Source organism: Tyto alba, unplaced genomic scaffold (genome assembly GCF_018691265.1).
Source record: "Tyto alba isolate M040663 unplaced genomic scaffold, T.alba_DEE_v4.0 Super-Scaffold_29, whole genome shotgun sequence".
Classification (NCBI taxonomy): domain Eukaryota; kingdom Metazoa; phylum Chordata; class Aves; order Strigiformes; family Tytonidae; genus Tyto; species Tyto alba.
Genome location: NW_024881303.1, coordinates 5745900 through 5770873, shown reverse-complemented (window position 1 = coordinate 5770873; position 24974 = coordinate 5745900). Strand labels below are relative to the sequence as shown.

At 40.0% G+C, this 24974-nt stretch overlaps 1 protein-coding gene across 6 annotated transcripts; it reads right to left on the bottom strand.

Annotated features, from left to right (window-relative positions):
- Window positions 1-2185: 2185 nt before the first annotated feature.
- On the bottom strand, window positions 2186-24730 carry NAA30 (N-alpha-acetyltransferase 30, NatC catalytic subunit). 6 transcript variants are annotated; one of them, XM_042799155.1, is made up of 5 exons: window positions 23746-24727; window positions 22514-23443; window positions 14790-14913; window positions 12696-12751; window positions 2186-5507 (listed from the first exon to the last, which is right to left on the bottom strand). In XM_042799155.1, exons 2-5 carry the CDS (start codon window positions 23438-23440, stop codon window positions 5370-5372), a joined length of 1245 nt encoding a protein of 414 aa, XP_042655089.1. In that variant the 5' UTR covers window positions 23441-23443; window positions 23746-24727; the 3' UTR covers window positions 2186-5369. The 6 variants fall into 6 exon arrangements, 5 of the variants coding, with proteins under 5 accessions (XP_042655089.1, XP_009961996.3, XP_042655092.1 ...); XR_006165903.1 differs by lacking the exon at window positions 2186-5507 and adding an exon at window positions 13315-13415 and having other exon boundaries at window positions 23746-24729; XM_009963694.3 differs by lacking the exon at window positions 23746-24727 and having other exon boundaries at window positions 22514-23735.
- Window positions 24731-24974: the final 244 nt, after the last annotated feature.

Genomic DNA, 24974 nt, shown 5'->3' with positions numbered 1-24974 from the left:
AAAGATCAATAAGGACGGCTGGCAGTGAGACAGAGGAGATATTTCTTTTATGAAGCCGTGTTTTCTAAATGATAACAGATGTTCAGTGAAGGAAGTAAGAAAACAATTGTATTTCAGCAATGGATCATGCCAAATGCAAGCCTAGCAAGGTGCAAGAACTGATCATCATTTAATGAGGCACATTTTAGAGAAAAATCAAGGTCAGAAAGCACTTCTTAGTTTGTAACAGGGCACTGCACTCATCTCTGACTGTGCAGGAGGAAAGACCCTTGGCCTGGCAGGAAAATGCATAGAAAACTCTATTTATTCCCAGGGCAGCTTTCCTGGCAGTGTATTAGGGCAAAGGAATATTACTGAACAAAAGCACTACTTGTCCTACAGAGCCTCAGATGCAAAGTCTACAAATCAGGGGCCTTTTCAAGCCCCTAATGCCTGCAAAGACAGAAAGCAGCACTGTGAGCTGGCCTGCGGTAGCATCGCTCTGTCCTACACTGGTACCCTGGCTCAGACCAAGAGTCCGTCCAGTCCACCCTCTGATCTCAAGTACTGGCTATAAAATGGGAATACACAAAAAAGTTGCCACAAGGAGACGTCTTGGGAAAAGGAAGGATGGGGCAAGTATAAATAGTGGGTGACGCTTCGCCCTGAGGTCTCACAGCTGTTGAGGCTTTTCGGCTCTGGAAGCTTCCTGAGACTCGTACGGTTTGTCTACTTGGCACTTCTCAAGAGATCCCTCTTCCAAGTACTTGCTCGGACTCTCCCTGAATCCACAGAAACTGCAGGTATCTGCGATTTCCTTTGAGCAGGGCTCACACAGACGTCATTGAAGGGGGACTGTCCTCCTGTGGAGGACATCAAGTTTAGAAGATCAACACTTCATCTATTCTAAACTCTTGAACTTCCTCTTTTTTACCTTACCCTTGAGCCTCATGATGAAGAACAATGATCAAGAGTAAAGTGTAGTCACAGTCCTGTCTTCCCCACAGGGAGTCAGAAAGCAATGGAAAGAGAAAAACCTCTGATTCTTTACCAAAACCCTTTCTGCAGACCCAGAGACATTACTGTTTTCCCTGTACGAGTCATAGCTTGGGATCCCTCTGTGCTGCATATTTAAAGAAATCACAGATTTTTAAAGTGCACACTGGTGGGCAACACATAAAATGCTCATTCCTAAAAATAACACCTAACCAGTCTTGCATAGTCTGGATTATCTGTGAGAAAAGTACTTCTTATAACTTCACATTAAAAGAAGTGCTAGGCTTCTCCAAATCTATTTTAGCCCATGCATACTAACTAGATATACTAGGACTATAAATAGATTGCAGTGCAAGACAAAGAAAAAGAATTTAACCCTTATCTTGCACAGAATTCAATACTTGGAGGAACTGGAAGATAAAAAAAAACCAGCAAGGCTGTTTGTCACTGGTTTATGACCAGGTAAAAAGCTATATGCAACTCTCAGCATCCAGTTCCTGAAGTTGGAAATTAATTTCCATTTACCTCCAACAGTTCCTACTACTGGGACAAACAGAAGTGTAAGAAGTGGTAAAATGTTTGTGAAGCCTTAATTCGTAATGAACTCTAGTAATCAGACAGACTAGCTGTAAGGAATCAGAAAAGAAGCTGGAAGAACAAGAGACTTGGAGCTGCTGGCTGGCAACCAGCAATTTCTAGCAGAAGATGGTTACAACCCTCAGTCGTCTGCACACCTCTTACAAACACACGGCCAAACAGGCACAACACTTGCTGGCAAATTCTGAGGAAGTTTTAGGAGCCTAAACATAATTGTAGAGGGAATAAAGCATGAAGGATTTTCAAAATCCACAGGCTCCCCCATACACTTTTAAGAAAAACTGTTCTTGACTTCGCAAGGGCTGCAAGCAGTTCTCAACTCCTGCTTACTACAACTGAAATAAATAAAAACACACCACCCTTATCTCCCAGGAAAGTCCAGGATGACTACATTAATCATGACTTAACAGACATAAAAAAAAAGGATCCATTTTAGTTCAGCTATGAAACTGAAGTTCATAAAGATGTTATTCAAGATGCTTCTAACAGAGACTTGGAAATGAAAATCAAGTAGTCATAAACAATTCTCTTGTAAAAGTTTTTCCACCCTTTCGCTCTCAAGAATAACTGTGTATTCATATTTTGTAGAGAAAGCAAAACAATCATTAGAACATTTCCATTCAAAAGGAAATAAACAACTTAACCATTTATTTGACTGCATTGTATTTAGACAGCTTGTACATTTCATAACCCCACTGTTTTTGTTCTCATCAAAAAGGATAAAGGGACAGAAGAATATAATCCACTCAGAACAGCAGTCCAGTATTTTGAGATACACTTGATATTTTCATAGATGCCCACCTGATACCTGAACTCCAACATAGGTTGTAATGCTTGTACAAGACCTGAAATTTTCTTAACATAGCACTCTGTTTTAGCAATGTCTTGCAGTGCCCTGAAAAAGTTTGTGACGTACTATGCAACGCCAATTAGATTATGCCTACTTTTCTTGAAGGTGATGAACCTGATCATTTCTTTAAAAAAACAACATAACGCAAACATCCATACTGACATGTCAGCCAACAGCAATATTTGGGCAAATTTAAACACAAAAGCGATCAACTCCTTAGTTAGATTTGTCAATGCAAAAGGTAAGGGGGAGAGGACTGTGTTTTAGCAACAGACATGAGAAATAACCAACTTTTCATTGCTAGATTTCTTTTGAAAACCTATTTTCATATCCGCAAATTCAGAACTTCCCACTTGATATCCAAATCTCAAGCAACACAGAGAACAAATCTGTTATGAACCAACACATACAGCTTCAGTATCTTCCGCAGTGAACTGTGTTACACAGCAGCAATATCAGAACCTTTCGGGCAATGTACTCTTTTAGAAGAAACATGCACCTATTTTGCGCAGTATTTTCAAAACGTGCATGGCAACAATTACTTCTTACAATAAACAAACAGAATTGTATTTGAAGTTTGCTCAGAAGCGAGGTTTTTGGCAGTGCCTTTGTGAACAGTGATTTCAGCTAACTTCTGAGTTGGCTTTTGAATCTGAAGACACCCAGGGTTTAAATATTAACCAATAGAAAACTTGCCTGTCTGGCTTTTCAGTTTTTAAACATCAGCAGACACACAAGATAGCCTAGTTTGCAATTTGTGATACAAGTCCAACAGCTGTTAACAAGGTGTGAAACCTCCCCAGTCTGTCTCCTCAGTTCAAGCAAGCCAGAGCAGTCACTACGTCCTGGACCACGGTTCAGAGAAATCTGTTTCAACTGAGTTAACATTACCAACATTTAAGTCTTAACTATGAACCAAACCTCCTGAAAAAACACCCAGAAAAACTGGCAAACCTGAGGGATTGGGATAAGATGAACAAAAGGTTTTATCATGTCACAAGGCAGTAGTGGCAACATACAGGCTTTACACTGAACTCCCATGTTCTGTGAATTACAGACTCCGGTTTATAACGCTTTGTCTTCGGCACCGTTTTAAAGATGAGTTTTCTTTACTGGGGGGAACAAACCCCCTCGAAAGCACAAATGGTGTCTACAAGTAGAAAACTCAGAAGGGCCAATTTCCATGAAAAATCTTTATTTTCAAATACAACTCATAATTTGTACATGGTAAGAAATTCCCATCACCATGTGCTATTGGTCTGTGCAAAATAAGGCTTTCCTTTAAATCCAGTTTTCCTGCATAGGGTTCTTTTCCAAATGTTACTGGAGGTAGGGGTTTTGTTGGATTTATTTTCAAATGTACAGTAATTAGCAAAAAAAAAAAAACCCCTGACTCAAACCAAACCCTAAAAAAAAAAAAAAAAGAAGTGTAGTAAGGCAAATCTGAAGAGTACGCTCAACTACAGAAGAGCAGATTCACTGAGAGTTCATCCTTTTTCACAGATTATACAGGTTCTTCCACAAGTCAACTAATACTTTTTTTTCAAAGTGGAAAAAACCCCAATTGATTCATAGAATTGGTCTATATCATCACATTGAACAAGAAAGCCTAGACGCTGTAATTACTGAAAAAAAATTGATGGGTATTGGTAAAACCTATGTAAACCCAATTAAAGAAAGGAAGGGGGGGGAAATAAAAGAGAAGAAAAAAAAAAAAAAAAAGGAAAAAAACAGAGCAAGAGTGAATGCGAGAAAGAGGAAGAGAAGTCCTTCCCTGCTGCTTTGATTTTGGAGGGAAAAAAAAAATCCCCCAATAATTTATCTCATGTAAGTTTAGAGAAAATGAGAGCAGCTAAAAATGGATACAATACACCTTGAAATTTATTACCAAGACCAAGAACCAAAGATTGAAGCATTTTAGGATACCGTAGCAAAGCAATCTGAATCTGAAAAAAAAATTGTTCCAACTCTCTTAAAATAGCTGTTTTTCAGAGCTTCTAGCAATAATTTTGATTAAATAAATCATACCAATTTACATTAATTTTCTATATCTTCTTTTAAAAGTCCCTCACTTTTAAGAAAAAAAGTGCATCCAAAACCAGCAGAGATTTACTGGTGACATCAGGTTCTTTTTTAGCAGCTACTCAAGGTTTTCAAAATAGCTTACACTTCTTGCTATACGAAAAGAAGGGCCTTCCAAACCCTGGTTTGGGAGAAGTATCCAAATTATAAAAATCTGAAATAATTTATTATCAAATCCAGAATTTAAATAAAAGCAGAAATTTTCTTGCAAAGACAATTGAAGAAAGTAAAAGAATAAAAGCATGCACTCCAAACTTAGAGGTGAAGACAAATATACTTATCTATACAGGCACTGGCAGACGCAATTTAATTGTTACTGTTACTCATTGTAACACACACCCCACCCTACAATACATTTTTTTCATTCACTAATCACTGAGGTACCAATATTTAAGAATGGAAAATTCAATATTGAAAAATAAAACCTAAAATTGAAGCCTTTTCCCAGAAAACTATGGCAATTTTTGTATGAAATGTTAGTATACTCATAGAATTTTACAATCTACATTGGCTTTTTTCTGGAACCGAAAGTCGCATTCCACGTACAGGTTCTTTGATAAAATGTTCACTGTGTATGTAATACAGTCAGTAGACTTGCAAATGAATGAACATATCTTGGCTATTAACTGGCACATCTTGCTGGTACCAAAAGAACTCGGACGCTTGAAACAATCGGTTTTAATTCTGAACAAATGCGCCATGCCAAAGTGCAACAAATATGTGCGACACTCAATGAGACACTGATAGAAAGAGCTGCATGGAAATTACTAAGTCCACCTGCAAAGCAATTTTGTACAAATTGCATTGCATGCAAAGGACAACTCTGCGCTGTTGGGACGTCAGTTGCTTGATGTGATGGTTTCTTTTAACGCAGCCATAGTTTAAGACGCAGTGCATCAACTCCATTTAAATAGTATCTGAACAGCCTCTTGTCTCGCACAAAACCAAGGTTTTCATAAAGTTTCAAAGCAGACTTATTTGTGATTTCTGTTTCCAATACAACCTTTAAGGAAAAAAAAGAAAAAAACATCATATTAGAAAGCAGTTGCAATTACATGACTACTGAAACAATTTCAAAGTTATTATTTAAAGGTATACTTATTAGAAATGAGTGGAATTAATTTTTTCTTGTCCCGACTTATCCAAGCAACCTCTCTCCACTTCTACATTTGAAAAGAAAAGCAGTTAACCAACAACTGTAATTGTAAACAAGTTTAATTCATATCAAGATTTTAGTTCTTTGCTGTAAATAGTATTTCATTACCTAATAGCTAGGGTAAAAAAAAAAAATAAGCAAACCCCAAAAAAGCCTGCCTCCTCCTCCTCCTCCTCCTTGCAAAAAACACCCCAAACCCAACCAAAACAACAACCCGCCCCCCGACTCGACCAAACAGGTCAAGGCCCAAAACATACTCTGAATTCTGAATGAGCAACTGAACTTTTGCATGTCACAAGAACTTGGCACATAAGGTTTGTTTAGTCATTTAATATCTTTGACCTCTATGATCGATTTAGACTTAGATACAGGCTTCAGCATTCTACAATTAGCCATCAGACCCAATGTTTGCAGGAAATATTTGTGCTCGATGCAAGCATCCCAATCTCAAATCAGAGTGCACACCAGGAAGAAAGAGCAGCTTTTTCCAGCTTTTTCCCCCTGTGTTGGTAAGACCCCAGCTGCAGGAAGACCTGTCATAAATAGCTCAGACCAAACCCAAGCGTAAGAGCATTCCAAATTAAGCAGCGACTCAACACTGTCTCAAGCACAGACAAAAAACCTACACTGGTGTTAACAAGAAGTTAATCACAAAACTGTTGAAGTACGCCCCTCTGAACTGCTTTCCCCTTTTCTCCACATGCACTGAACAGAGCTCTGCCATAGCTGGGAAGCCGTGCACCCACTCCAAATGCTAAAAACTTGTTTTGCCTCTTTACTGTTGTCCAACTCTATTTAAGGATTCTGATATTAAGGACAGATCATGGTTGCGCAAGAACACAAGCTGAACTAATAAGCTGACTAGACTACATACAGTCCCATGACAATGTACACTGACATATTAAACAGGAGCTGATGGAGACTGTAGAAAGACCACACGATGAAAATACAGCCTAAGCAATTTCTGCAGCAAACCAGTGATCACTGCTGGTGTTAAGTCCACTAATGGCTATTTCTAAACCAGCATTTGATACCTGCTCTGTGTAGTTAGAACTATATAGAATTCCTCAAGTCCAAAAAAAGTCAAGTCATCCACCCCACCTCAAAACCCAAGACTCCCTTCTCTTCCAATAAAAAGCAGGAAAACTGGTTAACATCCCCCTACGCCGCCAAAACCAGGAAAAAAATATTAGCCTGTATTTGTAGAGCAGTTTAAGTCAATCTACTTTATGGACTCTGTGGTCCCACTGCCTTCAGGCACACATTTCCATTCCCCCTCACCTCCCCTGCCAGCTCACTAGGCTTGCTGCTGAGCTACTTCACAAAGCAACCTGGTAGAAAACCTTTCTTCTCTCCATCAGGTTTGTTTTCTGTAGTCTGAGAAGTGGCTAAGCCAATGTAAAAGAGGGAGGCAGCCATCATTTAGACTGGTCACCTTCAATCAGATTTAAAAACCCATGTAATGTATATATTTGACCATTACTCAAGTTTCAAGCCACTCTATCCACATTCCAACGGATAATTCCCCCTGCACTTCTCAATGTAAGAATGTTGAAAGAACAATAAATCTGGGACTAACAACCCAATGAACAACATAAGACTTAGAAATAGTTTGTTTTCTGAAAAGGAACTGAGAGTCAGATATTAAAATATTAGTAGTCAGAGTTCTTAAATTACAGGAGGACAGTGTGATTGACCTGCACACTTAAGACAATTAATTCCATTCTTAGCCTTATGGCAAGAATTGGAGATTGAATTTCTCTAGCTGGTACCTCATAGAATACTACTATCAAGTCTCGTGACTTGATCGAGTACTCTTAACATCCTTAATCTTTTAAAATGGATAACTATTAATTTATAACAAATTATGGACGTGCAATAGCTTTCCTGAAGAGTGCTATTTTCTACACAATTATGTGCATTGTACAACTCTTAATTCAAATTAAAACAAAGCTTTACACCACAGAGGAAATCTGACCCATGCAAATACACAGTGTATAAGACTATTATTTGAACTCTTTGCTACAAATAGCATTCACTCTCATAAAAGTTTAGTAACCTGGCAGAGTGATATAACAAGTTTGTATTCAACTGCAAGCTCAAACACCTTGCAATGCTAAAAGACTTCCAACACTGCAGATCATTGGATTTAAGGGAGTGGTTAAATGCTGAAATTCAGGTTTGTTGGAATTCCACTACCTGAGTGAATGCTCATCTTGAAAGCAAATACAAGCGATTTGCTCTAGTAAGGGCTAAAGACCTGTTTCTATTGATCTAAGAAGGAAACACCATCATATTTTATCCAAATTTCATTAGCTTCATTTTGTGAAGGATTCATCTCTTCCTGTGTGATATTTTCAATCAAGCTCCAAACCTTCGATTATTACATTTTTTTCTGGTCTCATAGGGTCTATTTTGCTGTATACATGTCTGCTAAATCCTCTAACAACACAATTACAGCCTCCCCTGGAGACCAGCAAAGGTCTGATTGGACTTAACAGCATTTTCTGCACAAGTTGCAACTTTCTGAAGGCTTTTACTTTCTCTTATGTCTTAAATTTCATAAACCTAACAGTTTATCTCAACTCTCTAATTTTAACTGGTTTTAAAAGCAAGAAAACTTCTATAGTGAGAGTGAAGTACAATGTTGCTTGTTACTACTAGAATTCATTCTTAAACTGAAGATAAATGGCAAGGTCAAGCTCTCTTGCCTCTTCAGTTCAAACTCTGAATGAACTAAAGTTTAGAAACCAAGTCATAGAATGAACACAGCCAAACCAAATAAGCAAATGAAGAAAGCACTCTCTCAGCACTCACAGAAGAGGTTCCTATTCTTACTCGTAAAGTCTGGCATATCATCAGTCTCGAGTTATGGCTGTTTGTCCAGTGCCCTTAATCAGTTTAACTGCATTAACTTTTAAAGAAAGGTAGCAGGAAAATATAACACTTAATACCTTCAATGATTTGTAGATTAAGAAAACGCTAAGATGTCAATAGTTTGATAATTTCAAATAGGGTTATATAAAAACATACATTTAATTTTTATAAGTGTGGTACTGAATTAAAATGACATGTCTACTGGTGTGCTACACTTTAAACTACACTTTAAATCACCCTAAAGTTCCAATGGAAATTCTCATGAGAAATTGCAACTCTTTTTCACATTCTACAGTTTACTGAAAAAAGCTCTTGAGTCCCACTTACTAGAGTCTTATTTGATTAGTTACCAGTTACATGGTACATTATTTCAGTAACACGAAGTGAATGAATCGTATACAGATTAGAGTCATTTGTTACAGATGGAAAAGCTACATATGAATGAACAACTCCTTTCTAACTGCGATTAAGGGATGTAATAGTTTCACATGAAAGTCTTAAGCAGTAAAATTTTTGAAAACTGTTTGTCAGGAAAAAATAAGCAAATGTACAAAAACCAGCCAGACACACCCAACTTGCTGGAGTTAGCACATACTTTCCTTTTTTACATTGGAAGAAAAATCTCTACGAAATTTTGAAGATGGGAGCAAAACTATTCACCTTCACCTTATTTCTATAGCTCACATTTTCTGTGCAACCAGCCCATAAAGTTATTCTGAATCATCATGACCTAGTGGAAACTCAGGCCATTATAATCTTGAAAACTTTCAGTTCACTACCGAAAGATTAGAATTCATTAGCATCAAATGCCTGAGAAAATCACCAAGGTAAAGAACAAACAAACAAAAAAGATTAAAAAGCAAAGATCCCTCAGTTTTGTAATGTTATATTCAGACATTCCAGCTCAGAGCATGCTGTTGAGTACATTCTTCAGGCTTGAAGGTTCTTTCTAGTTCAACCACCTACCCGCAACATCAGATCACTTCCCTCCTTTCTATTCTAATGCAGGCCATGGCCAGCTCCTCCCCTCACACAGATCCCATCCCAGCCAATTCCCTTCTTCACTTACTCACCCCACAGCTTCCTCAAGCCAGGAAACCACCTCTGGCTGGAAGGATATTGCCTCTCAACTTTGAAGCATGGCATATAGCATAAAATACCTCTTAGGCAGCTGGCTGACCACAAAAGCTTGCATTGTAAACCACTCATTCCATAGGCTTGGCTTAGTTTAGTCCCATTAAATTAGCTTACAGGAAAAAAAATTCCGTAATCACTAAAATATTGCAGCATACATTGAAATGCCAGTACATCAGTAGTGCTTTTTCAAGATTTTCATCTATGGTGTTGTATAAATCCTTTATTTTTCAGGACTCAATGTTGATACCTCAAAAGTCGAGTCTATGGTACTTTGAAAAGTAATACACTGAATTAAACATTTATCAAATTATATGCCAGAAGGTATTAAAATTAAGTACATGTACTGCACCTATTCCATAATTAGACTAAAGGAAAGAGTTTCCAAGCAGCCTTGGAAAGTTTTCATGACACCCACAGCTGCATATTCATGTTTTCAATCCTATTCCAAACAAGTGTCAGAAAATTTTGGAATTGCAGTTCATCTTATATCAAGCAGCAGCATCTTTTTATTGTCATCATGCTTCTGATTTTATTAAAGGATGTAGAAAAATATCTTAAGAGCTGCAGAAATTATTAAACTATTCACACACCTCACAAAGATAAATTACTCTGATGCACTACTTCATGTTTGATCAGCTCTAGGTATCAACTGGACAGCCATAAACCATCCTCCCAAAAACTGTTGTAAAAACTGGTGAGGGAAAGTATCTTGGCTGTCAGACAGAACTTTTAATGGGTGGCAAGTTGGATTTTTCGGAATCTGGTCATGAATGAAAACTTGGCAATCCACCATGTGATACAAGTAACCAACATCATTATTTTGTACTATGTATATCTGGAAGAAGCATACACTTGCTGGCAAAGAAAAGAAGAAAACATGAAAACACCGGCTGTTTGGCTGTACATCACCTGTATGTGAAAAGAACATAAATATATCAAATCAGTCTGGGCATGCCTCTGCTGACCAGCGTAGAAAGTCACAAATACACTCTGCTTGCTCTCTACGCTGCCCAGGCGTAATGAACACCCATTTCAAAATGCTGTGCCAGCACAAGACTCAGCTGATGCAAAAGCCCCCCTAAAACAGGGCATAATTATTTCAGGATCATCATCCCATCAACAGTTACACAGTTTCTAAACTGAAACATACCTGCACCTGTCCAGCATGCACTTCAAGGAACTTGAATCCTAGGGCCTTTGATCAAGAGGGACAGCAACAGCCTTTGAAAAATGCCCTCTGCACTTAGCACAAAGCATTTATACAGCACCATAGATGAAAATCTCTAACTAAGACTTAATGAGGTGTCACTGCAGACTAGCCTGCAATCCTTATCATATTTATTTCATTTTTACGAAGATAAAAACCAGTAAGAAACACTCTTGGACTAATATTACAGTGGTAGAAAACCAGACAGACAGAGGAAGATCATTATGCATATACCTGTTAGACAGTCCAATTTAGAAATGTAGTTACATGAGAAGTAGGACACATACATTCATAAACCATATGGTAATTACTGCAACTCTGGTAGCTTGAGTAGAAATAGCCAGTTCTACTGCTGACTCTCTCACAACAGTAGGCAATTGACTTCTCTGCATCTCAATTCTCCAACTGCAATGTGAACAATGTGATACTATTCCTCGATTATTTTAATTTATTTTTTTAAAATCTTGAATACTTTAGCAATGGCAAATGAACTCAAGACCATTGTGGAAAGCAATGGAAAAAACCCTGAACAAAGAAAAAACCTTTTTTTGATGTAGCAAGTAGTAGAATAGATTAGAGCAAAGCGTATTACATATGATGATAGAAGCAAAAAGCCAAAACAAAGAATGTAAAGAATTACAGAACTATCAGATTGTACTATACTGCCTGAGTACAACATAAATTAGAGGGGGGGGGTGGGGTGGGGTGGGGAAAGGCAATACCAATCAGTAGAGAAATGAAAGAATCTGAAGGGAATAATAAATATTTCAAACAATGAATAAAGTCAGAACATACGCAGGGATGTCACAAGAGGCGTAACACAACAAGTGGAAGAATAAACAGAGCATGTGCCAGAAGTCCTGCGACAAAAACTAGTTTTGCATAAGAAACTTCACCACCCCGCAGCAGGACAATTGAAGGAGCAGTTGAAGCGAGATGACAGAGATCAAAGGGTCATTAACTATGACACACTGACAGGACACAGCGCTCGCGTATCAGGAGCAAGCTAACAATTGCATTGTACCGAGGAGATGAAAGCTAAAGGGAACAGATAACCAGATTAAGAAGGACGCACGTAGGGAGTGTTCCTCGCAAGTTAAACATTGTGCGCACAAAGATAGTTAGTTGCTTTATATATATGCAAAAATAAAAAAAAAAAAAAAAAAAAAAGGTCCTTAATCTGGTAAAATAAGCAAAGAAGACTAATAACATAAATAATATATAGGCAAGAGAAAGTTAGTCTGACAGTGATTCAGTCACTTTGTTTCCAAGTTCTGGTTGATGTGCTAAACCATTAGAGATCTGTTAGTGCTACGCAATACAGCTATGCACTGTCAGAACAGCCCGATGACTTGCTGTGATAAAACCACCTTCTGCAGTACTATAGCACGTACTGTTCCAGTATCTCTGTGTATTCTGAAAGTATGGAAGTATTATACACAACATGCTGACACTGGTCAGTAGCACCTTAAACTAGAGCCTTTGGAGGAAAATGTACCTGCGACCAAAGGCTAAGGCAGCTTCGCAAAGTAAAACAAAACCTGAAACACTGAATTTGAGCCCATAATACAAAATTAGAAAATACTTTTCATAGTTGTTCTATGTTTTTCTGAGGTAATTTTTCCTTTTATTATGAAAGGAATAGCTTCTTACCAACCCACTTCCCACCTGAAAAAAAAAAAAAACAAACAAAAAAACCAAACAGAAAAAAAACCCCAAACCAGTCCTGTAGAAGAAAAACCTGTGAAATTAATCCACATATATGAGAATGCAAACCATTTACATTATGAAAGTTTTTTATTATAAAATCTTACCTCATCACAATCTCCTTCAACCATAGCATAAATAGCTTTCTTAACCAAGTTTGTACCTGAAATATAGATTTCAGTAAGTGTCAGAGTTGCAATGTAAAAGATTCTAGTTTATATATGACTAACAAGTGTGCTACCTACACGACACAACACCTGGGAAAAGCAGGAAGGAAAGAAAGAAAGAAACAAGAAGTTGCAGTCAAGTTGCAGTCTAAAGTTTGAACATTCAAATAATCTGTAAAATTACCCAGAGACTCAGCTTGAGTGCAAGATTCTTCTAACACAAGGATATTAGAAACAGGCTTCTATGTTTAACATAGTGTTATATATAGCCTTCCAAGATGTGATTCATTCCTTTTTGTTGCATTTAAAGTCAAAATCTGCTGGCATGTACTTGAAGGACATTCATCTTCCAAGGGAATTTCCTCTTACTAAAACAAATACTTCTATTAGTAACAGAACTTATGAAACCACTTTTCTTGGGGCTGACTCCCATTTGGATTTGCTAGTATCTAATAATATGGTTGAAGCCCATCCCTTCCCCTCAGTCAAGCATTAATTTAATTCTTTATCATTATTTTTCATCTATTTCACAACAGTTCTACAAATATAATATCCCTACCTGTCTGTAGAATTGGGGTGAAATTGAAAGTTGATTCAAAGTTATTAGTGGAAAAAACTGCTGTTCAATGAAATTGCATAAATCTCACTTCCATAAGAAGGCTAAGGAAAAGGAAAAAAAACCCCAAGGAATCTAGAGAATATTTTAAAGTATTCTCAAAACGTTTAATAAATTAAGATTTTCATTGAACGTATGACAAAACTTTATTACATATAAAACAAATCTTTGAGAAACAGCAAGGTGGCAAACGTAGGAAAAAGTCAACATACATAATGCTAAATTAAGCAAGGCTTTAAATATAAGTCCTATTTATATAATTCTAAAATTATGAACTGACTAAAGCAAGGGAAAAATCTTGCAGAGATCTTTCTAACTGCACTAGTTTTTACTTATGAATCCAAGCACCTGCAATTAAATTATGGCAGGCTCCTTCATGACTCAGCTAAAAGGAGAGACAGTAATTTCTCAGTATCCTCTTCCCTCTGCTCCAGTATAGAAACCAACAATGGCTTTTGAAATGCACTGGAGAAAAAAAAAAAAATCCACACATGCTTGAATAGTCATGATAATAAGTAGTGCTTCAAGTTTTTCGGAGGTGTTTGTTTTTTTTTTTTTTTTTTTACGAAGAGAAGCACAAACACAATGGTACCATTCTGCAATGTATCACCATATTTTTCCATTGCAAGTAATTTTCTGTCTTTAATCACAAAAGTATGAGCTGTTCAGTATGAATGAGTGGTAAAGCACACTTCTAGCCTTTAAAACGGACATGTACTTTTTAAGTCAAAAATGTTACAAAATGTAATTTCACAATAACCAACACAAAAAAAAAAAATAAGTTCTATAAGAACAGATCTTTAATTAAGCCAGCTACAATAACTGCTGTAAGAATGAAAATCCTTTCATCAGGGCAAAACTGATTAATGAGGGAGGGTAAACTCCCTGTCAAAAGTGATTTCTTTTATCATGTTACTTCCCACGAAAACAGATCTCCGTTTCAGTCATGCAAGTAGCAATATGCATCTATTTTTCTTCACTTATTAATACAACAATGAGCTACATGGATTCTCCCCAATGTGCAATATATGCATAACTGATAGGGGAAAGCCTGGGGATAAGGTCACTGACAAAAGAGAGACTGAACACAACACAGAAATACAGTGATGAAGGCACATTTAAAAACACAAAACAATTCCCACTGTTGTTATTTGACAGTGGTAATAGGCAGAGGTAAGGGGCTGCTGACTGCCTTTCTTTTTAGCTTTATCATATCCCAGGTGTAAATCTCATGGGGCATTTCAGGTTAGCTTAACAAAACACAAAAATCCACTGAGGAACTTGTGTCATTGAGTAAGGTGGGGATGACAGACAAACCACCACATCTAGAAGTTCATTTCTGCTTAAATCTTTATGACAGCTACAGTTAACCCAACTACAGGATTTAAGTAAGAAATAACAAAAAAGGCTATTCTTACCAATTCCTTTTCTTCTGTATTTGGAATCCACTGCTAACATGGCTATATAACCTCTGCGGAACATCTTTTTGTGCATATCCAGCTTGCAGACGATGGCACCTACACACTCCTCACCTACCATGGCCTTAAAGACAAACATACATGTATGCATTCTCAGTTTGTGATCTACAGTGCTACCAAAAGTAGTAAACCAGTTCATTTTAAGTGAAACAGCCACACAAAATTTGTTCACATAAAGCTATAAAAAAATAACCAAATAAATTCTAAAAATGTCTCCAAAAGTATAAATAAGATTAAAGGACTCTTATTGCTTTATTACATTCAAATAGAGTTACAAGTCAATTAACAACCAATGAATTGTCCTGGAGAAAACCACGTTATTATTCCATACAGTCTACAGGCAAGAACACATATGATGGAAAAGGGAGAAGAAAAAAAAACAAACAAACAAAAAAAAAAAACAACAAAAAAAAAACAACACCAAAAACCAACAAAAACCACAGGTTAAGGCATAAATCACCCTTTCACATGGGCTGCTGCAGAGCAAGAAAAGTCCACTCCTGCTTCACAGTGATCTGAATTTTCACATATGAGGACTGTGGTAGATAACATGCTTAATTTTTGTCTGGTTTTAATGTCAAGGCCACAAAGGATCAGAGAAAAATGTTGCTGCATTTAATCTTTAGAAACTGTCATTTTCAGCCATATGACACCCAAAGAACAAACAAAAAAGCACACAGTTAATTACGCACATTTTAACTGTTCAGAGATTCCATTTGTTAAGAGCTATGCATCAGCAGTTAATCCCAACAGTATTGTCACAAAAACATGGTCAAGGAGATGTAGTTATTCTGAAATATTAAGAAAAAATGCCCCAAAAGAAAAGAACCCAACTCTTCCCCAAACACTTAGCAATCGCTTGCACAACCACTGTGTTCACCAAAATTTTGCCATGAAATATTTTAGAGAAAGAGTGTAAGAAAAACTAAATCGTATGTTAACCGAAGGATTAGGCAGCATGAGAGATTAATGACATTGTAACCTGCAGCAGTAAAACTGAATAATGCTGCAGAGTAGGATAGCATCCAAGGGGAGAATGAATTACTATTCACTCAGGAAAGATTGACAGAGATAAAAAAGGAACTCATAATTGTACGTATGTGTGTGTAAGTGGATCCACAGACTTGGATAGACCTGTATCTGCAGGGGGGAACTAGCCTTCGGCTCAAGAGTAGCAACTAAACCGGGACTACAGCACAGGATTGGCACAAGCATGTGCTGGCACAAGCACTTCTGAGTAATTCAAATTTACAACAGCAAAAAACATCAAATGAAAAGGACCTGCCAGAGCCAGTATTGCCAGGCCTCAGCGCAGCCCACCTGGGAACCCAGCGCTCGCCTCTCCACAGCCTATGGTATATACTCTTATAGTCTCCAACCACCTGAACCTTTTCGTACACAATTTGCAGGCTAGGACTCTACTGGCAGAAGATTCATTCACACAGATCATATCGGAGGCACTTTTTTTTTTTTTTGCCCCAAGAGTAATAATGTCTTCTACCATCTCTGCCTGGATGGTGGGTTATTAACCAAGTTACCTGTCAACCAGGAGCTGTATCAAAGGTGAAACGAAGCAGCGCAAAATGTATGAGCTGCATCTCCAAAGCTCGATAATACAGCGTGATCCTAACACCATTTCTAACACAGTTTAAGCTCATCAGGCAAATATAATTATTGCTAAGTTTTTATTTGGCAGGAAAACACATTTTTTTAGCAGTATCCAAGCACAACCCTGAACAATCTAAACAAGCAGTTTTTAAAACAATGAACAGAAACTGTAGCGTGATCTAAATGGACTTAAATACACAGCCTCTAAGCAGTCTTTCATCTGTTCTAAAACACAGTTTATTCCATAGAAAAGCAAAGCTGTACTTATACTAAAACTGTGTATGCAAAGTGTCAGCTCAAGGCAAGTTTTCTATCTCGGCTCAGACCTGAGAAAACCAGGGACTTAAATAAAGACTATCATCAGACAGACTGTTCATAACATTGCTATAATTATGCAGAGTACCTAGATGTAATCTTATACCTCACTAAAAAAAAAAAAAAAGCATACCACAAACTAGCATGTTATAGTTATGCTTTGCCCTGAAGTGAACACGTGCAAATTGTTGATTGTAACAGTCATGCAGATAATTTTTAAGAATTTTCTTTTTTTTTTTTTTTTTTTTTTTAAACACACTTTGAGAGTAGTGACATTCTAGACATTTCGATATCTGTGTTCTTTCTTGTTTAGGGCACTTTTCGGAAAAGCCATGTTCATGAATCATATATTTAAAACACTAAATGAACAGCAAAGAATTCTGTTTCAGTGATCAAAGCAGCACATACCCACTGGTTTTACCACTGTTGCCAGAGCTGAATAAAGTATGACTTTGTTACCAGTTCCCCAAACAAATCTATTTCTCTCTGTCTTCAGGCTGGTAAATCTGCCAGTTAATCTACAGTCATTCCACTTACAGAGGGAGTGCTGCATTTCCACCTTAATTTGAGGTTTTTTGTTGCCTTTCCTCTCCCTTCTCCTTCTCTCCAACCTTATCTAAAGCTGGAAATGAACGTAAAATGTGATGTAAAACTTTGTAATTTAATTCCTTGGAGAAGGTTAAATTGTGCAAATAAATAAATAAATAAAACCCAGACTGAAATGGAGAGAGTGGGGAGGAGAGAGAAAAAAGTAGATTCTACACAACACCATTCATAAAAAGACACTTATAGTCCAAATTTTCTTTCCAGGTATATGAGAGTCCTTCTAAACATACAAGTTTCTACAAACAGCATTCAGCCCAAGTTACTATTATATAGTATAAACCCCACTGAGTACTACAAAATGTACTTCAGTCGTCAGTTATTAGCAGGATTAACATGTATGAATTCAAATCTAGTATTTGCATCAACTTTGTTCTTATGAGTAAGTTTAAATATTTAAAACAAACTAGATTTTAATATTGTCATATTGCAACTATGTCTTACTAAAGAGTTAGCACAAAAATGTCTGCAAATCAGCAAGAACGTTACTTTTCACAAAATTAAACTGACATTAATTTCATTATCAAAAATGGCATTATGTCTGTCAGCCACAGTCTGAGTATGCATTTAATACCCAGATCCTGTGATATTTGTTCCCATTTAAAGATGATTAAAACAACCAACTAGCCCCTGAAAGAGAAATATTTTGCGATTCAAATGCAGTAGAACCTGCACTACTGCAATACAGCTTCCCTTTCACACATGCACTGAAATCCATCCCAAAGTATCCCAGAAACAGCTCTGTATGAATCCTTTGGCTTACATTTAGCAATTGTGCTACTGAATCCTATTTGAGGATACATTTAGGCTAATAATTTTAACCTAAAGTCTGGCAGTTCAGTCAGAGCTCTTTACGATACTGGGCAAATCACTAAGTTGCTCTGTTTCCACCCTGTGAAACTGGACAGGAGTAATTCCCTCCTGTGCCAAGGGCAATGCCAGAGTAACTACACTAGCTGTTACATACTCGGATGCTGCAACGACTGAAGTTTTCACAAAGACAGTGAGAAGTAACACAGCAAGCTTGTATCTGAAACCACGATCACTTCTAAGAGGAAACTGGAATACAGAGAGTTTGCAAACTGGGAATGGATGTTACAGAACTTCTTCCTATGTCTGCCATGAGGCTAGAAAGACTTCCCAGACGGTTTCCTAACTTTCCTGGTCCTTCTTTTATGCCTGAAGTTTTCTGCAACTAAAACCAGGGACGATGTCTTACAAGTCTTAATTTCAACATGAAATATGCTTAGACTCTTGAATAAAATCCAATTAAAAAAAAAAAAAAAAAAGGGCAAAGCGTTAGTATAAAACAAGATTTTAACTGCAGTCATTTAGGATTTACAACACATCTAAAACCGCTTACATGGAATTAATAGGTTATTTTTAAACTTGTGAAAGTTTAAATTATAAATGCTGCTATAGCCAGTGGCAAAGTTAAAAACCCAATAAAAGCATGGATTTTTCCAGATTTTTCTTAAAAGGCAGCTGAGTGGTGCAGTATTGTGAATTACAGGAGAGATTACAACACTCAGCCAGAACCCTGCTTTTATTACGTCCTGTCTTAGCCAGGCTTTGGCATAGAGCAAGGTTTCCTAAGCTCACCTCTCCCACGCTAACATATTTTGAAAACCATCTTCTGAGATATTTAATATATCAGTCCTAAATGGAAGTTTTAGAACTTTAACACTGCTAAGACTAGAAGCCGCAGAAACACTTTAAAAGGAAGCTGCAACTTTGAAAATGCATTTACAATCCAGATGGAGGCAAAGTTGTAGAGATGCTTAAAAATGCTTTGTGTGAATCAAAAGATACCACTTTCCTCTGTCATTGTTTGACAGAGGAGTGGTAATCATTGGTCTTTTGAAGAAAAACTGGGCTGACAGAGATCCTGGGAATAAGTAAAAACCAGGCATTTACAGGGCACTCACACCTAGCACACAGTGCAAACCTGCTCTTCCAAAGACAGGAGAAACCTGAGTTTAAGCAGACAGCTGCGGTTTATGGAGGAGAAGGTTATTACCTTGCAACAGCTCAGCCAGATAATGCTGCAGCGTAACACATCAGAACTGAACAAGTATTCCCAACTTGTTACCCCTAAAGTCAGGAAGGCATTTACACGGGTGAACCTGACAGTGAAATGACCATGTTTTGAAAATTCCTAGTATCTCCAGGTCCTTTTACAGCAGAATATGAACTTCTTTTTTGAGCGTGTTAGGAAGGGGTTTGACATAGCAAAACCACACTAGTGACTAGTCAGAATCGGTCATATGCCTTCCTCCAGCTGTGCTTTCTCACCTTTTTCCTTGTACCAACACCAGTGCCTGTGACATCCTACTATGTTTGGAACCCTAAGCCAACAGAAACCTGACCCTAAAACATATACAGACATACATACACACACATATATCTTATAAATATGTGGTTTTGGTGGGAGGGCTATCTTAGCTTCCCAAATCAGAGAAACACAAGTGTTTGCACAAGCCAGGAAGAGGTAGTTGAACAAGAAGGAAAAGCAAGCAGCCCTTCTGGTTGCACTAGCCAATAGAGCAATGGTGCACCTTGGGAAGACCAAGCCAAAACTCAGCAAGGTTCAAATCCATGAGATAATAATCATCAGGAATAATATTAGTAATGCCCCCAGAAAACAGTTCTGCATTGTCAGGTATCCAAAATGTTAGATAGCAAAATTCTGGTGTTTAAGATGGTTTACTGACTAAATATCTGAAAGGGACATTTGCTGATCATTTACAAAAATAGATATCCCATTTTCAATTTAAATGGCTCTATCCCAGCCAAAACCAGGACAGGACTTTCCCCTCACACGTTGAGAACAGGGAAGGAAGCCCAAGACAGCGCAATGAAGACAGGCAAGCATGCTTTGGAAGATTTTAAAGATGGTGATGATGAGATTCAGTAAAGGAACTGATTGAATCCCTAGATATTTTTTTCAAATACAATCAAATTGCAGTCTAACCCCTCTCCCCCAGAACAACCAAAACCAAAACAAAACCTGAAACCAGAAGGGTATGAAGCCACAAGGCATTAAAGGCAAATGATTCTGTGAGATCAGGCACGATGCTTCTGTTAGCCATCGAGACACTGTTCTTGCTAATTGGAATATGCAGTCCCTGACTGGAGATAAATATTTTAAAGATACTTATTAGATAGAAGCAGTTCAGGAATCCATTAACTACAGGAACAAATTAAATTTCATAGAACAGAAAGTTTTCAAGACAACCTCAAAAAAAAAAAAACCCCAAGCCTTAAAAACACTAAAACCAGTCACAAAAAAAAACATCAAATTTGACTCAATATACCACAAGACCTTCAAATGATTTAGATAAAAATTTGCTAGCTTTAGACATTCATAGCCACATATTCTTCTCTACAGTTTTATGTACTTGACATTGTTCCACCCTTCAAAAAAATGGCAAGCGCACAGAGTTCAAGTAAAGTTTTGCTAATTCTTCAAGGCTGTTAAAAAAAGTTGTCACTACAAAAATGAGCTTAAGACACTGCCTTTTCCTTGAGTGATATCTCATTCTTTGAATGCATTTATTAGAAATGATCTGTTTTAGTGCTCTGTCAAACAACTTGCCATTGCTCTTTTCGTAACAAAATTCTCAAGTCACTCCCTGACAAAAAAAATATAGATTTGAAGTCTAAACAAATGCATTGTGATCTAATAGTATCCAACATTACCTTGGCATTTACCAGCGATACACTTGATGCTGGAAGTATGGGCATTTGTAGTTCACAAGCATTTATTTTCAGTATGAGTTAAGTCAGTAACACACATAGCTCAGTGATTGAAAAATATCATTCCGCCCTGATCAGCATCCTCATAATGGCAAACATGATTTTGCATCAAACAATGCTGTCAAATATTTTTATATTTTACTTTGTTCCAGAAGGTAATGCTTTGCTCAACTTCCTATAATACTACTGTATTCCCTCTTCAGGGTTTTTAAGAGGCACAGGTCTGAAAATCCTCCTATAAATCATATAAATCCCACTATAAATTATACCAGACCCTAAACCAAGAACATTCAGGAAGTTTAAGGCCAGATGGATTCCATTAGCCTCACCTCCTATACTCATATCCTATTAAAATTTTACAGAGATACTCCTGAATTGAAGGGTGTCTTGGCTCTGGGTAAATCACACCTTTCAGAGAGGTTCCCAGCCTTGACTGAAACATCAAGAGAGAAGAATTCATCATTTACCTTAGCAAGGAAGTGCCATACACTGCCATAAATGTTCTGTTTTGCAGACATAAGTGTTCCTATGAGCAAATCAAACACAGCTAGGCTCCCACTACGCACGTATGCTCCTCGGGCCAACTTACACTCAGGTTCATATGCCTCCGGACGGATTATCATCCTAAAAGCATGCTTTTCAACTGAGACACAAGTTCTTCTATAAGAAGTGCTAAACATTTAGAAAGACAGGGTGACAGCTCTATCAGTCTTTTCAACAGTGCAGTAGGAAGAATATAAAACTAAATACATTGTTAGTACAGCAAGACAATCTAAGCAGCACAAGAATTTCTGCATGCTGCATACACTATCACACTATCACTGGCAGAAGCAATACAATTGTACTTGCCTTTTTCAAAGCAAGCTCACAGATCCAAAAGTCTACAAAACCTTTCGCAGTACCTCTCCATGTATCACTTAACATTTATATGCTAACCATGCTGAAGTCTGTTTTAAAACCATTGTGCAAGAATTACTAAGCACTCAAAAGACACGAGTGGACTAAGTACTTTCTTTTTCAAATACAAATCTAGGAATTGAGACACAATGATAAAATGAGCTACCAAAGGTCACAAAAGTCAATGTCAAAACCAAGATTAGAAGTCTTGAATTCCTGGATCCTAGCCCTGTGCTCAAACCCTTTCCCGACCACTCAAAACTTATCTTAACAAATATAGGAACTTCAGGCATATGCTTCACTTATACACGCACAGGTCACAAGGGGACTTCATTAGGAAGACAGGTACTCCCAAAAAAGTTTCACCTTATCCACAGAAAGATTATCAGAAGTATTTCCACAAATGTCAACCCTTTAATCCTCTCCTCCCCAGCCCCAAACCACTCCCCATTCCTGCCCTCCCTGCCCCCTCTGGCACTTACCAAAAAGCAAAGTTGTGGCCAGTTGTGGATAAAATACCTATATGTGTAAATGGAGTAGGGTTCAGACAGATCTTTGGTGATCAGTCTCATGATATCGGGCATCTGCAGCTCAGACTCATATCGGACGTATCGTATCGTTATGTCCTCCTCGGGCTGAGAGTCCGTTCCCGAGCCTTTCAAACTGCAAGCTGCTTCTAAGGACGTGGAGAGTAGCAGCAAGGACTCCTCCTCCGCCCCTCCTTCATCCCCCTCCTCCTGCTCTTCCTCCTCCAAGCCAGTCTCTCCTGCCAGTCCAATGCAGGCTGCAGTCTGAGCAGCAGTTGTAGTTGTGGCAGCAGGCTGGCTCCTGTCCTCTCTTGCTGCTGTTGCTGCTGCTCCTGGGGGAGAAGGAGGAGGAGAGGGTGCAGTCCTTCCCTGGGGAGGGAGGTGGTTGGGAAGGGGGGACGAGCACGGTGCTGTGGTCGGGGGCGATGACTGCTGCTGCTGTCCGGAGCCCATTGTTTTACTGGCTCGCTTGTTCTCTAGCCCCTCGGGGGCTGCCCCTGCCTCCGAGCTGAGGATCTTGCTCTTGAGGGAGGCCCGCAGGTGCCGCAGCTCGGGGCTGATGAGGCCGTTGAGCTGGTGGTTGTGGTGCGGGGGATGGTGGTGGCGGTGGCGGTGCTGCTGCGGCCCCCCCTTGCCGCCGTCGCTGCCTCCTCCTCCTCCTCCTCCTCCTCGCTGCAGCTCCCGTCCGCCCGCGGGTCCCTCCTCTTCCTCCTCCTCTTCGGCCTCCTCGTCCTGGGCCCCGGTGCAGGCGGCGGCGGCGGCAGAGGAGGTGGAAGAGGAGGAGGAAGCAGCCCCCCCTCCCCCTCCTCCTCCGGGGAAGGGGGAGAGCGTGTCCCCCTGCGGGGAGAGGACGCTGCTAGGCCCCGGCGGTACCTCGGCCATATCCTACGGGAGAGACCGACACAAACTCACCGAGGAGGAGGGCGTCAGACGAGACGGGGGGGGGGAAGGGAAGGGGAGGCGGCAGCCTCACGGGCCGCGGTCGCGGGGGGTGAGGGGGGGGGGGGGGGGGCGGGGGGGCGCGAACAAAGGCAGAGACGGTGCCCGGGCCCCGCCTCGCCGCCCCACCGTCGCCTCTTCCTGCTGTCCCGTTCCCCCCGCCGCCGCTAGCGGGGCCCTTCCCCGGTCTCTTGCGGGCCCCGCGGCGGCCACCCGCGGCCTCCCCACCCGCCGCCGCGGCCACTCACCCCCGCGTCTCCTCAGCGCCGCGGCTCCCACTCGCCGCTCATCCAGCGGCCGCCAAGCGCGGCCGCCGCTGCCGTAACCCGCGGCCAAGTTTCCTGTCAGCCGTTACGACACTTCCTCCCTTGGCGGCGGCGCCTAGCGACGGCCGGGCCGGGCCGGGCTGGGGGAGACGGCGGGGCCCGCTCGCCCTTCGGGCTACCGGCCCGGAGCCGGGGTGGGGTCTGTGCCCCGGGGGTCTGTGCCCCGCGGGCACGCCGGCCCAGCCCTGGAGGCTGCTCCCAGGGCTGCGGTGGAGGGTCGCGGCCCCTCCCGGGCGAGGCCGGCGCTGGGGGTCAGGCCTGGGCCGGGCCCCCGGCGCTCCCACTCTGCCTGGGGGCCGGGGCCGGTGGGCTTCGCCTGTGAACACTCCGGCGACGGCAAGATTGCGCTCAAACGCCTCCCTTTGCTGCCGCCTTCACGCCCCAGGAGATCTTCGCTTGTGCTCGGCGTTGATCAGCCCCAGCCCGAGCGGGCACGGGCAGTGCCGAGTCCAGGGGCGGGCGCCAGCGCTGCCTCGGTGACACCCGGCTGCGGCTCGGAGAGGAGGGCCGGAGTTTTTCCTTTCCGAACCGGTGTGAGGGAGATCATTCCTCGTCCGGGTAGGCGAGGGCAGGCCTCGGGCTGCGCTGTGCAGCTGGTAACGGCGGGGACTGGGTGAGGCTGAAAAGCAGTCTCGAGTGATCTCCGCTGCTGTTCCGTGCTAAATAATCTGTGTTTTAAGAACACGCTGCTGGACATCACAGCAACAAACGGGCCCTTTGGGCACGAGGATTCTGTTAACGCACACACGCACGTGGCCCCTCAAAATGCAGAGAAATACTGCATTTGTCCTTTCCTCACATTAAAGCTTTGCAGGGCTGTTGTAAGACTTGCTCATTTTAATTTGCTACAGTTATTTTTCGAGGAAGTGACAGGTCTGGACTTAAAAGGAAAATCCAACAACTAATCTACGTGTCCTAACAGGATTCTTTAATTAGGACGAAAACAGACTGTGGGGTTATAGGCTTCCGTTTATGAATTGCTGAGCTCTGAAGTAAAGGAGGAAAAGAGTAAAATACCTATTTGAAAGTGAGTGAATTATAAAGCTTTTATTCAAAGTAAGTAATGATGGAAATACTTAAATTTTGAGAATGAAATGAGCCTCTGTACCCTTTTAGATTTATTTGTTCTTTTCCAAGACTCCATTCAGAAA